At 41.7% G+C, this 14,120-nt stretch overlaps 1 protein-coding gene across 12 annotated transcripts in view; it reads right to left on the minus strand.

The window, feature by feature from the left end:
- ABI1 (abl interactor 1) overlaps positions 1-14,120 on the minus strand; it is a 95,586-nt gene that overhangs the window by 23,201 nt on the left and 58,265 nt on the right. For 6 of the 12 annotated variants that reach the window (XM_083406593.1, XM_083406602.1, XM_083406600.1 and 3 more), the window contains exons 3-5: positions 7,860-8,036; positions 3,218-3,232; positions 2,448-2,548 (exon numbers count right to left, since the gene is read on the minus strand). In XM_083406593.1, coding sequence (XP_083262719.1) covers positions 2,448-2,548; positions 3,218-3,232; positions 7,860-8,036 — 293 coding nt within the window. The remainder of the gene's footprint in view (positions 1-2,447; positions 2,549-3,217; positions 3,233-7,859; positions 8,037-14,120) is intronic. The other 6 variants (XM_083406594.1, XM_083406592.1, XM_083406601.1 and 3 more) reach the window with 1 other exon arrangement.

Genomic DNA, 14,120 nt, shown 5'->3' on the forward strand with positions numbered 1-14,120 from the left:
CACATAATGCCTTTAATACCAATGGCTAGTTTCTGTAAGGGATTGCCTTTTCTTAAACTTCCACCTACAACCTAAAGCAGGAAGTTTCTGCTCTGCTGGGTGTCCAACTTGGCAACTTCTACCTTTTTAAAAAAGAAAAAGCTACATGCTTCATTAAATAATTTGTTTAAAATTCTGTTAAAAATAGTTTCTCTACTTCATGAGTAATCTCGCTTCCTAGATTTTTTTTTTATCTAAGGAAAATTAAGCAAGCTCATGAATGAAAATTTCTCCTTTTTCTATATTAAAAACCACTTCCACCCCAATCAACAAGTCAGCTATGCATTGGAAAAACCACAGAGCCAGCTCTAAACCACAGGTGACTGTTAGATATTAAATATATTTGGATACTACTGTTCAATAAGTTGTTGTTGTTGTTTATATGCCACCAATCTGACTGAGTTGCCCCAACCACTCTGGATGACTACCAGCAAATTATAAAACCACAGTAAGACATCAAACATTAAAAACTTCCCCATACAGTGCTACCTTCAGATGTCTTCTAAAAGTCAGATAGCTGCTTATTTCCTTGACATCTGATGGGAGGGCATTCCACAGGGCAGGTGCCACTACTAAGAAGGCCCTCTGCCTGGTTCCCTGTAGTTTCACTTCTCGCAGTGAGGAAACCACCAGAAGGCCCTCAGGGCTGCATCTCAGTGACCAGGCTGAACGATGGGGGTGGAGATGCTCCTTCAGGTATACAGGACCGAAGCCATTTAGGACTTTAAAGGTCAGCACCAACACTGTTAAACTACTACTGATTCCATGCCAGGTTACTGGAGCATAAATTCTCTAGTCTGGCTTTCCATGTTTCCCAAAGATGGTGGCATTGTGCATTATTCTAGCAACGTTCTATACTCCTAGCAATAAACCTATGCCTCCTCCACACGCATACACCTCATTCCAAAGCTGGAGCGTTGCTCACTTTTCCAGGTTCAACATCTGACTTCTACCCAAGTCAGTCTTCCTCAAACATTTTGAATCGGAATCCTTTACTTTCTGTATTTTTAAATTTTTATATATGGATGTTTTATGATAATCTATATTTGTAACACCTAGTAAAAGGTTTGGCAAAGAACATTTTGTGTTTATTTCCTTAAAAATAGCTTAAAAACTTCAATTTTTTCAGAGATTTTGCAAAAAATATATATAAATCTCATCAACTTTGCCCAAAAAAGAAACAAAGAGAGTTCAACAACATTTGTGTCCAGATTTTCATTTTTTGAAATATGACAACCCTATCCAAGAGAGGGCTTTCAAGCAGACACTACTAATCTCCTTGAAGTTTATTTCTTAGTGTGTCTGAGAAATCACAGCACATCCCCACACCATTCCCTAGGGGTTTTTACCTTCCCAGAGCACCCCAACCTATAGTTTGAAGACCTAGGAATGAATGGTCTAAGACTGGACTAATATAGCAACTTATATTGTAAAAAAAAGGGATGCTCTGGTATGTTATAGACCTTATTCTGGCCCTTGCAGTAGAATGTGCTTGCTTGTAACAGGACTTCAGTTTCTCACCCTCTTCCCACAGCCTCAAGGCTATTACAGATCTTAGCAGGGCTCTGGAGGAGCCAGTCCTGTAAACAGAAAATACCCACCAGGCAAAAACAGATGGACTGATATAATGCCGATGTACCAATTCAATCCACTTAAGGTGTCAGACTGCATAAACAGAACATATTTCAGAGTGGGTGTTCTGTTCACGCATTGGAAACTTAAAAAAAAATAAAAAATTATTCCTCTTTGGCTGTAACAGGAATGAAATAGCAGTCATCCCTGCCACCCTGGGCCAGCTCTACCATGAGGCAAAGTGAGGCAGCTGCCTTAGGCAGCAGGTGCTGGGAGCAGAGGTCGTGGCAACATGTTGGAGTTACATGCACTCTCTAAACTAGCCTTCTGGACTCTTGTAAATACCAGAGCTGAAGTAAGACTAGATACTGAAGTCTGCTAAGATCCGCCCCCCCACCTTCGCCTCAGACAAATATCATTCGCTGGCCCCAGCCTCCCTGCCCAGGTTGCAATCCTAAAGGTCACACGCTAAGGAGATGGCTGTATTGAAACCTGTTGAACCTACTATAAGAAAATGCGCTTTTCGGATTGAGTCAGTTATTCACTGTAGGCGGTAGTTGCATGGAATGATTCTCAGTCCAAAATATTAAAGGTGATATCCAATTAAATCATACCACTGTAATCAGGGAAACTTCAGAGTGCATTGATTCCATGGGTCCACTCTGAACATGATTTCAGTTGGATACCGCCGTGGTATTTTTATAACAGAAGTGCAACTGCACAAGTTAAACAAACACTAGGAGACAGAGACCTCAAATGCTAGAAAACTGTTGACCCAAGCAATTAAAACTATGTTCTTTGTCAACCGAAAAGGAGAATGAAAGTCTTATTCTTACCCCAGAGTTCCCCGGCCCGACATAGGAGGACTTGGTGGTTTTTGTGTAGGCGGATTTGTTCTTGACAGAGTGCCAGTTCTCGCAGGCTGGTTATTTCCATGCTGAAAACCAGAATAATGCTTTAATTTCTTTGGACAGAAATAGCCCCAACTGTTATGTCGATGCAATGCTTGAATACACTAATATATGAAGTGAGGATTCCCAGACAGCTTTTAAACCACAGCTTCTTTTGCTGCATACGGGATTAAACACAAGAAGAGAAATCCATGCCTAAGCTTTTTAATTCTAAGCCCCCCACCCCACTCCTTTTGCACATTTGCACCCACAGTGAATGAAACCTAAGCTGCGCTAAGCATAAATAACGGCTCATGAACCAAATCTCATTTTAGTGAACGTGTCAGATCCACTGAATTTATTTTGTATTCAAGATTTACATAGGCATGCAAGTGTTTCTGGGAAGCCTGATCTAAGGTGTAAGTCAATAAGAGATAAGCATCTACCTAATCAAAGCAAAGCACTATGTATGTTAGAGAAAAATTAAATTGTTATCTATGGATAAAATGCACTTTGTCAATATATCAGTGATATATTAACTGTCAGTTGGAGCTGAGGTTCAGCACATGTAGACAACCTATGAGGTTGGGGGAAGAGAAGAGAGGAGTATAGGAGAGAGAGAGAAGAGGAAAAAGGACTAGCTTTCAGGTGTAACGGCTCAGCAGCCTCTATTGTCATGGGACATTGTGGGTCAAATGAGAAATAACTCTTCTTACCTTGGCTTTTAGCCACTTACGTTGGCAAAAAGAAAAGGAGGAAGAAAAGTAGAAATTAATGGCAAAATCTCTTACTGTTCACATGGCAGGTTTAAGTCATAATGGCACAATTATTGGCAGCATTTGTTTTCTTCACTGTAATCTACAACTGCAGGCCAGTTCAGAGAATAGCTTTCGTTTGCCACCATTGAGAAAGCAGACCAAGTTTCCACAAAAGGAGGAAGTTTTGTCCATTTTAATTCAGCATTTTTTAAATTTAATGAAGTTTCCATCCCTCTAGCAATTGTGAAACGCTGTCCAGGTTGACACTAAAAACCATTCAATACATGCCTCAAAACACCTGAAGCAGGTGAAGGCAGATGGGGCTGGTGAATAATGCCCTCCCCACCCCAAAGGACCAATATTTTGGTCCATGCCTGCTTGGTGCCTTAAAAAAATGGAACCCTAGCCTGTGAAGGTGGATTACATGAGATCACATACAAAAGAGAAAAAAATTGATCTTCCCATCCCGGACATAGCCAGCACACACAAAGATTAATTCTTCCACATAAAGCAATCTGAAGTTGTGAATTTCCTGCATTGGCAATGGGGTGGACCAGATGATGTTTTAGGTCTCTTCCATCTCTTTTGATTCCCTTCAAGAAAGACGAATGGAGTGCAAGTTATATATACCCAGGGAAATGGTAGTCATTCTGGTTGCATCACTGCCAGCATCCATTCACACAAAGAGATAATCAGCAGCTCTCTGCTAGCCTAGTTCACAGCAACCTCTCTGCATGCAGTTATGTACATTAATATGCAACAAGCTTGAGGATGTGGACTTTTTGGGGGTCAGAATTTCCAAATGCATATAGTGCAACTGGTCTGCATCATTTACTTGTTGCAGCTGTATGCACACAAGACTATCCACACCAGCACTCTCTCTTCTGGCTGGTAATAGTTCTGAAGCTCAGGCAGAGGTCTTGGCTGGGCCTGTCGTTGCACAACATTTAACTAGAAATTCTAAGGATCAGGCCTGTGACTTTCTGCCTGAAAAGCATGTTCTCTGCACCACTGAGTTATGGCTCCACCTTCATACCGTCTGCCCCTTTCACAATATGCTTTGCACACCCAACATTGCATTTTTGACCTTTTGCTTCTGATGCTAGAGCCTTGGGGGGAATAAAGCCCAGCTAGGAGAAATGGGATGGCGAAAAAGAAAGCGAATGTCAGCACAGCCGAAGAGTCAGATCAGATATGAATTCTGATCTGTAGCTGTGGTCAAGTAATTTCTTAGTCACACGTTACCCCTCTGTAAAATGAAAATTATTTATGACCTATCTCAGATGGAGGCTAGGAAGATGCATTAGGGCTGTGCAGCATTTTGGATTCCCAGGACAGAAAGAACATGAAAAGAGGAGTATAAAAAGATATACTGTATTACTCCGTGTGTAAGACCATGTTTTTTTATTATAAAACATGTTGAAATTGGGGGTCGTCTTGTACATGGATAGTGCAGAGAGGGGAACGGGTGACTGGTGGCAGCCGTGAGCAGGAGATTGTCAGTGGCGACTGGGTGAGTGATTGGTAGCTGCGGCAAGGCCTGCTGGTGATTGACTGATTGGCTGCTGCTGTGGCGGTGATTGGCAGCGGTGGTCAGGCGGGCAAGCCAAAAAAAGCTGAACAACCCTGGGCAATCTCCCATTTCCTTAATTTGGGGTCTGAAAAAATAGGGGTAGTCTTATTCACGTGGGCGTGTTATACACAGAAAAATACAGTATGTGGTGTGGAGAAAAAAGCTTCCATCTTCCTCTTCCTCTCATATGACTAGAATCCAGTGTAATCTAATGAAGCTGATTGGTGGGAGATTCAGAACTGGCAAACAGAAGTACTATTTCAATCAGGGCACAGTTAGCCTACGGAATTTGATTCCACAAATTGTAGCGATGGCCACTAGCTTAGAGAGCTTTAGTGATGCTTGCCCAGCATGGTGCACTGGTCTTATTTAGCTGCTCACCAGGTCTTACAAAGTACCTTTGAACACAGAGTTTGATTTCAAGCAGGCTGTCTGATATTATTGTGACTCCAGGTGCCTGACAGGTTGATTTGTGGAGGGTGGAAGGGGAAAGGATAGGGGACAAAGTTCCCCGCATCTGATCTCAGGCTAAGCGTAGGGCTTTTTTCTGTATAAGTGGATTTAGTGTAAGTATATTACACTTTAGTGTAAGTAAGTATTATCTCAAAAAGCAATCTTCTATTCAGGCAACATGTGCTTTAAAAAATTAGGATTAATATTAAAAAAGGCACACAGCTTTGTACACATTTGCATAAATATATCTCATGAAAGAGAACCCGAGGGAAATTCTTTAATCACAAACTAGTGCTAGATTGCAATGCCAGATTAAAGAAATCTCTTGTCTGCACAGGTAGGCAAGTTTTCCATAAGATGTGCAGTGTGTTTGCAATAAACTAATTTAAGGAGTTGTTTTCCCAGTGGGTGACATGTAATTTCTACAAGGAAGTGCTTTCTGCATAGGAAGTTGGTTCCTTCTAACGGTGCCTGGAAAATTAAGCTCTGTACTTTCCCCAAGTCCTCAAAGTACTTAAGATGGTAACTCAACAGCATCCCTTCCAATATGATCCTGTCTGAGTATTAAAATCTGCAAGGGGGAGGGGGCTTTTTTCATTTTTCCACAGCTGCATTGCGTGGTGACCCAAGACATGTCTTTCCTTGACTACTGCCCTGGCTATTGAGCTCCTGAAACACAACTGGAATAGTCTCTGTTCATTTTATACACCAATTAAATACATTCATCCTCTCCCTGGGAAGAATGATAGATATTCTGTTGTATGTAATTCTTAATTACTGTTACAGCTTTCTTGATTGCTGTTACCCACCCTGGGCTCATGAAAGTGATGAAGGGTCAGATATAAATTAAGGCAATACATAAATAACAAATCCTTAAAGCATTCCATAAAAAGATAGCCCAGTATTACTCCTATATTGCAGATCAGGGACCTGGAGGCGAGAAAGAGTAGCTTGCAGAAAACCACCCCATGAGTTCATGGCAGGAGGTGAGATTTGGACTAAGAAGCTTCCAGCTCAAGCTGAGTTCACTTTACTTCTCAATATGTGCTAGCAGTGTGATTGTGTTAACATCACCATCAGACACACACACACACACACACACACACACAGCCATGCCAATTTTTATATTTGGCAGACAAACAATGAGCTCCTGAAACATTTCCAAATTCCAAAATTTGGTATGGGCTGGCTTGCAAAATCATCAGATTAGGAATCAAAGCAGCAGCAGCAAGAGAAACTGGTGTAAAGAATATGCTCCATTATTAAGAACAAATTTTGTGGACACAGAAAATGGAAAACAGTAAGGAAGGCAGGGGGCATTTTTACACTCTGGTGTGTCATGAAAGGAGTGACAGAGTTGTCTCCACTTTGAAGCCCACTACTGGAAAACTGTGGAACTGAGTTCTGATCGCCCTTTCACAAGACTCACAATAATATACATACAGTGACCTTTATAAAGAGCCAAAACCTTTCCTGCAAAACAAAAAGTAGCACTGTTCCAACATTTCTTCTTCTTCTTACAAATGAAAGGCATGTCAAGAACACTAGAGGAAGAGAACTGGTTATGTTGTCAGTTCTCTTCAATTTAAACACACAGGGCTTTCCTTTTGCGGTCACTCCTAAATACAATTGCACAACTGCTTGCTTTCAACACACCTTTGAGAGGAATTAAGAGGCATTTAAGTGCATTCAAGGAAAATGTACTTCATAAATTGCTTTCGCGAGGGAAAGGAGCAGCTCCATCGAAGTCTGCCTGCTTCCCTGTTTCCCTCCTCCATTTTTGCATCACTGCATCTGTTCTCAGCTTGCCAGAGCTTTTAACAAACAGATGCTAAACACATAGCACTATCACAAACAATCACAGCTTCAAAATGCAGTGGTAGTAACATTTGGCTGGCACAGCACAGATGTGACTGAAAGGGCTGCCCTTATTTTAGAGAAAAGATCTAATGATATATTCTTCCAGGAAGGACCAAAACATGAGAAAGCAACTGATATTCTCAGAACTCAAATGAAGACTAGCATTCTGGCTGAAAATACAATTGGATTAATAAATTTCTTTATACCCTTGTGATATGTAGACCTTCTTGTTCAGATGTAATGAGATGCAGCAAATCTCAAGTCCTCCCAGTCCACTTCACCTCAGTCAGTTGGAGGAGTTTGCAAACCCTTTTTGTTGCTTTGGTCTAACCTTAGTTAAGCGATATGCCCTAACTGGGGAAAACTGCAGTTAGCCCCTAAAAAGCCAACTGTAAAGAACAGTTTAACTATGTCTGCTCCCACTAAACATAGTTAAAATTAACCACAGTTTAAGGTTCACATGACACTAAACTGTGGTTAACTGGAACTGGAAGTGGAAGCTGTGCCAATTTCCGCCTTACGATCAATGAAACAGGAGGAAAGGGAAGACTGTTTTCTAGTTTTATTGCAGTACTGTATCAACAGAATGGTGTACTACCAAACAGATGCAGTAACTACTTAAGAGCTATTTTAGAAAATCTGGAATAGCAACTTAAAATATCATTTGGTACCCCAAATACTTGAGGAGGGCAGGGAAAAGAACTAAATTCTTACCTTTACACCATGACCCACGTCATCCAGCACTGTGTAGTCTATAGGTTTTCGAATATACCTTACAGGACGCTCCATGTTTGCTGGCGCAATGATTTTGTGTGTTCTGGATGTATTCTTATTGGTTGTCAAAATGCCGATCTCTCTACGGGCCACCTTCTCTTTATGTATGTCCACCGTCTACAAAGAGGAAAAGTCAGAAATTCATGCCTAACTGTGACATAAAACTTAGACCAACAATATTTTTTTTTCTCATCATCATCATTTATTTTATTAAAAATGTAAAGCCAATATAAATGGTAATATTTGCAATCTTGGTAACTAGCAAGTTCTATTTCTACATTTACAAGATTCTTCTATATGTTCTGGAAAGTTGCTTGCAATGCTTTTGGACACCTCTGATCATAACCAATTTCTGCTTGATGGTTGTTGAGATCAAGGAATGGGGTTTCATCCTTCATTTCTTACACCCTATTTGACCTGAGACTTCAACCATTCAGGGCTTTTCTGCATTCAGTTGGTAAAATCTGGGTTGATCCCAATGGACAGAGTAGGGTCCAAATATAAAAGAGTAAAGGAAATAAACTGGATGTAGAATGGTGAGCAGTCATAAGATGCACTATAGTTCTAAAAATCAGCTGCTGAAATGGTCACGTAATTGCAAGGAAGCTAGTATTTCCATGCTCAGATATCATTTCCCCCCACGCTGCCTTGCAATTACATGATTATATAGTACAGTTACACTTATACTTACAGCATCGTACCTTTCAGCTTATGTAAAGCATACACATGGAAAGTGGGAAAAACAAACAACAATCTATATATCACAGGAAATAAATTCTTTGTTATAAGGACACAAACCAAGAAGTGAGCCACAGAACTGCGAGACAGTCAACTAACGGAGCTAAATGGTAAATTTCCAGAATTGGAAAAACAAGAAGAGAGAATCTAGCACACAAGGAATTCAAAGAATCACCCTGGAAAGGCCTGACCCCAGAAAACCCAAACACTAATCTCAAAATGTAATTCAAACTATGTACTGTATTTTTCGCTCTATAGGATGCACTTTTCCCCTTCTAAAAAGTAAGGGGAAATGTGTGTGCGTCTTATGGAGCAAATGCAGGTTGTGCGGCTAAGCCCAAAGCCAGAACAGGGAGACAGAGTGCTGCGCAGTGCTCCGTCTCGCTGTTCTAGTTTGGGGATGGCTGCGCAAAGGCTGTCCCCAAAGCCAGAACAGTGAGACGGAGCGCTGTGCTAAGTGGCTTACAAAAGACCATAGGAACAAGTTTGAAGCTGAAACAAGTCTATAGGGCAAAGGAGTTTCATAAAGAAATGCAACACAGCAAGGAAGCCTTCCTCACCCTCTAACTTGTTTGCAAGGAACAATAATCTTCCTTGCCCTTCACTGGGCCTCCACATTCACCATCTCTCTCTATAGCTCTTTGCAATGAATGTGCCTCTATAAATCTGGTGCATCAATCACTTTGCATATCATTGGCACACATAAAACTGACCCCACAGCTCCTCTTCCAGTAAAAGTTGAGTTAACAAGATTTCATAGGCCACTTTTGGTGCACTGGGAATGTTTTTACCATAAACAGCTATTTTATGGCCTCTAATAATGGGAATATGTGGCCCACGGAAGGTTGTGTTTTTGCTTGTTTTTGCTTGAATCACGTTAGGGAGGGAAGGCTACCACACTGCTACTTAATCAAGTCTTACTCAAGCTTTACTATTCCAGGCTGCCATTTCAGTCAAAGAACTGCACAATTGTAGTATGTTTGATTTTGATAAATACCCGTTTCGCCGTAAGCAGACAATATTTGTTTGTGTGCAAAAGAGAGAGAAGAGGCTTACATGAGGAGTAACACTGATGCAAACCAACAGGAGGATAAGGTAAAGGTAAAGGGACCCCTGACCATTAGGTCCAGTTGTGGCCGACTCTGGGGTTGTGGCGCTCATCTCGCTTTACTGGTCATGTGGCCAGCATGACTAAGACGTTCTGGCAAACCAGAGCAGCACATGGAAACGCCGTTTACCTTCCCACCGGAGCGGTACCTATTTATCTACTTTTGCACTTTGACGTGCTTTCGAACTGCTAGGTTGGCAGGAGCAGGGACCGAGCAACGGGAGCTCACCCCGTCGTGAGGATTCGAACCACCGACCTTCTGATCAGCAAGTCCTAGGCTCTGTGATTTAACCCACAGCGCCACCTGCGTAGTTTGTTTATTAAATGACAAATTTCCCAGATTTTGGTTGGGGCCTCATGGAGCACTGTCAGTGGCATTCTTGCAACAGTGGGGCTGCTCTCATTAGGATGGGGTAGTTGTGATATCAGAGGTGCGGTCGCTGCCATCCACATCTCACTATTGCCTCTCACTGCCCCTTCCTTGTCTGGATATGTGAAGGGTGTCTGTTGAGAGGACAGTCCCCCCTCACTGGGGGACTGCAGTTTAGTTGAATTTCTAACCCAAGCAATCACTTAATTTAAAATTATAGAGTACAGAAATTTCAGGACTCATTTACTCCTGATCCCTGAACAACTACAACTCTGCATGCCAATTCAACCTGGAGTATCTAAGCAGTCTGCACAGAACAATGACATGTGTTTAAAGATATCAGGAGCCAGCCACAAAGAACTTGCATTCCTTCACCAACGCGTACTCCCCTTGATAGTCTTTTTAAAAAAAATAAAATATTTTTTTCTATTGGTTTTACATAATTTTGCACATGTTAACTTTAACCATTTCAAACATTAAAATAAAAGATTCTTTCAAACCTTCGGACCTCCCTCCCTCCCTGGGTTCCATATTTAAAATAAAGTATTCTGCACCTTTTACCCTTATCCATCTATTATATATCCATAGTTACCATAACTGATTCCACATTACAAGTGTCATTATATCCCTGCCAATGATTTTAACTGTTTACAGTGGTCTTTTAAATATAGTGAAAATCCAGTCTTTTAGGAATACTCAATCTTCCTGGTTTCTGATCTTTTCCGTCAGTTTCGCCATCTCTGCGTACATCAGTTTAGCCTGCCATTCTTCTCTGGTCGGTATCCCCTTGCTAGTCTTAACCATGGTTACCAACTTTGAATCTTAGTTTCAAAACCTAGTCTTGGATCCAAAAGTGTGCATGTGTATACGCGTGTATCTAATTTCTGGTCTAGCAGCCCCTTGTGCCAAAAGTGAAGCCAAAGAGAAGGAGATATGCAATATCTCTCTCTCTCTCTCTCTCTCTCTCTCTCTCTCTCTCTCTCTCTCTCACACACACACACACACACACACACACACCACACATGTAACACTTATCCTCACTACAACAATCAATTCCTTGAGATTCCCATTTTAGAGATGAGGAAACAGCAGACGGCTTTCCTGGGGGAGAGCGTCCCATTTTTTTCCAATCCAGAACAGTGTTTCTGAGGCAGTGGGCCTCAGTGTCACAGTCTTCCCAGTGGTGCCTTCTGCCTTGCAAGCCTTGCCCCCTAGCAAGCAATATCAGTAATTATGGGCTCATTATGCCAAACTCTCCCTCCATTTTGTGACTATCTATGCCCCACCATTTTGCAACTGTTGGGCCTCAGTCATCTTCAGCCCTCTCAAGAGGGAAGACCAGGAACCACTGCTCTAGAAGACTCTTCTGTAGCATAAGACTACACCTGGAAGACTCTTAACTCTCAAATTCCTTTACATGTTTGTATTATTATTTTTTTTGGGGGGGGGAGTGTTTAAAAATTATGTTCCAAAAGCCGCAGCCAGCACTTTCAACCGAAGTCTCGAACAGACCCACTTGTCCTTAAAGATTGCAATTTCCCTTTCTTCAGTTGAAAAGGGTACAAAAACACAGCCAAAAGAGCTAAGCACATGCTGTCAGAGTTAATTCAGCTTCAGCATTCAGAAAGGGCAATAGGACTTTGCATGTGCCCAAATGGTTCTTTGGTTTGGCACACTGCAGTGCCTGTGAAGTACAGCACTCTCTTTTTTTTCCAGCCTCAGAGAAAATGATTTGATGATTGTTACCATGGAGCAGGGAAATGCCACTCAGGAGAGATGTCAGCAGGTTAAGAGTTTTTGCCGGCGAGAAAGTAAAACAATCTATCCAACCAACTTTGTACAGTCGCTGCCATTAACTGCACTTCCTAGGCGTGCATATTCTTACACTAGACTAGGGATAGTTAGAGATTGGGATACTGGGCCTCTGCTGAATTTTCAGACGTTTCATTTTTTTTTTATGAAGCCTTTTAATATTTTTACCTGCAGCAATATCAGCAGCTAAAACAGGCAGCATTCTGCCAAATCTACTTCCATCTGCCAGGGTTTTAAACGAATGGATTCAAGGCACTCTGATCACTTACATTAAAAAATAAACTACTGAGTACTTGTAAGTTCACTTATTAGCACATAACAGAATGAAAAAAAAAATTGCATAGCAGGGGGTTGGACTAGATGACCCTTGGGTCCCTTCAAACTCTGATTCTATGAAAATCAAAGAGTGCTGTTTGATTTCTTCATTCAATTCAAGCTTTTTTTTTTTTTAAAGAGTATGTAAGCTGAGCTTTTGTTAACTGCACTCCAGCTATGCTAGCTATAAGCACCAAAGCAGAAACAGAATGCATGTACAGCTTGCAATCCTCAATACAGAGAAGTGAACTCAGTCAACAGGACTTGCTTCTGAGTGAAAACACATGCACAGGATAAAGAGAAGGGAAAGTGTCACTGCACACACAGAGAGAGAGATGAGATTCATATCTGCTGGGTAACCAGCACAGCTGTAAAATGGAAGTATATATTGCTGCAACATCCTAAATTAGGAAGGAATGGATGAAGAAATATGATAACATCATCTCTCCCAAAGACACTCCCCGCACTCACTCAACCCAAAAGTGTTATGAATAGATGGGGCCTGAGATCAGAATGCAACTGTTTACAGAGAACAGAAGAAGCGCCAGCTTAGTTTTGCACTGCAACTTTCTCTCTAGCTTCTCTTAGCTGCCTTACAAAATCCGTTAAGATCAGTCTTTGCATAAATACAGCTGTTTTGCTTCAGCAGGTCACCAGCTCTCCAGCAGCTTGCACACTTCCCTAAGTCTGAAAAGCTGACATTTCTGCAGAACGTTAATAAGGAACTGTTAATGTGCTACTTAATTTTCACAGCGTACTTAGAAAACGTCTAATATTAGAAACGTTCAGTGGGGAATGGATATGGCCAAAAGAAATCTTCTTAAAATTGAGTTTACACAAGAGTTCTCCGGGTGTTCTGAGTGCAGTACAACATTTTACTTTGGATACATTATTCAGCATTTTGAGAACCACATTTCTAAATTATGTCTGCCTGTGCAGAGAAGATTAGATTAGCGCCTTTAATCTTTAAGATTCCATGAGGTGGATTGAGGCACTCGCCGCAGGTGGCAGATGGGGGAGATCAAAGTGTTCACCCCTCCGTTTGAAGCCTGAATATGCCCAACATGGCTGTTCCCCAGTTCCTGCCTGCTACCCCCTTCCTTCCCCCTGGCTATGGCAATGTGGGTGCTCCCACCTTTGGTCTGAGGAAGGGGCCCTTCCTTCCACTCCACGAATTCTTCTTCCCTTCAGGCACTGAGCACTGACTGAAATACAGTGGAACCTTGGTTCTCGGAACGCCTTGGTACTTGAACAAAAACCAAAAACTCGGAAGTAAGTGTTCCGGTTTTCAAACGCTTTGCGGAAGCCGAACGTCCGATGCAGCTGTCGGCTGTTGTTTCCAGGACGCCTGCGCCAATCAGAAGTCATGCCTTGGTTTGCGAAAGTTTCAGAAGTCGAACAAACTTCCAGAATGGATTACATTTGAGAACCAAGGTACCACTGTATTCCAACAAGGAGACAGTATGCAGAAGAAGAGCAACTCACGCTAACATGTAACATCATCTGCTAGCCTTTAAGGGGTCACAAAGCTCTTTGTTGTTTACGATCCGAAAAAAGGAACTAGAATACTAAGTGAAATTTATTCCACTGGGCAATAAACTCAATGCATGTGTGCAGAAAGAATTTAACTGGCCTGTGACAAAAGCTACATCAGGAAGCACACATATTACGGCAGATAAAATACCAAGAATATCTTCCTGCTGTTCCCTGGCCGCATTGTTGAAATGCTGGGAGAGCTCTGCTAAAGTTCAGCTGAGTACAAAGAAATGGAACTTTAAACATATGAAATGGGGAGGCCAGACACAGTGCTGTAAAGACAGATGGCTTTCTTGAAAGCAAGAGCAGTATCGTCTATGAA

Source organism: Podarcis tiliguerta (genome assembly GCF_965153285.1).
Source record: "Podarcis tiliguerta genome assembly, chromosome: 12".
Lineage (NCBI taxonomy): Eukaryota > Metazoa > Chordata > Lepidosauria > Squamata > Lacertidae > Podarcis > Podarcis tiliguerta.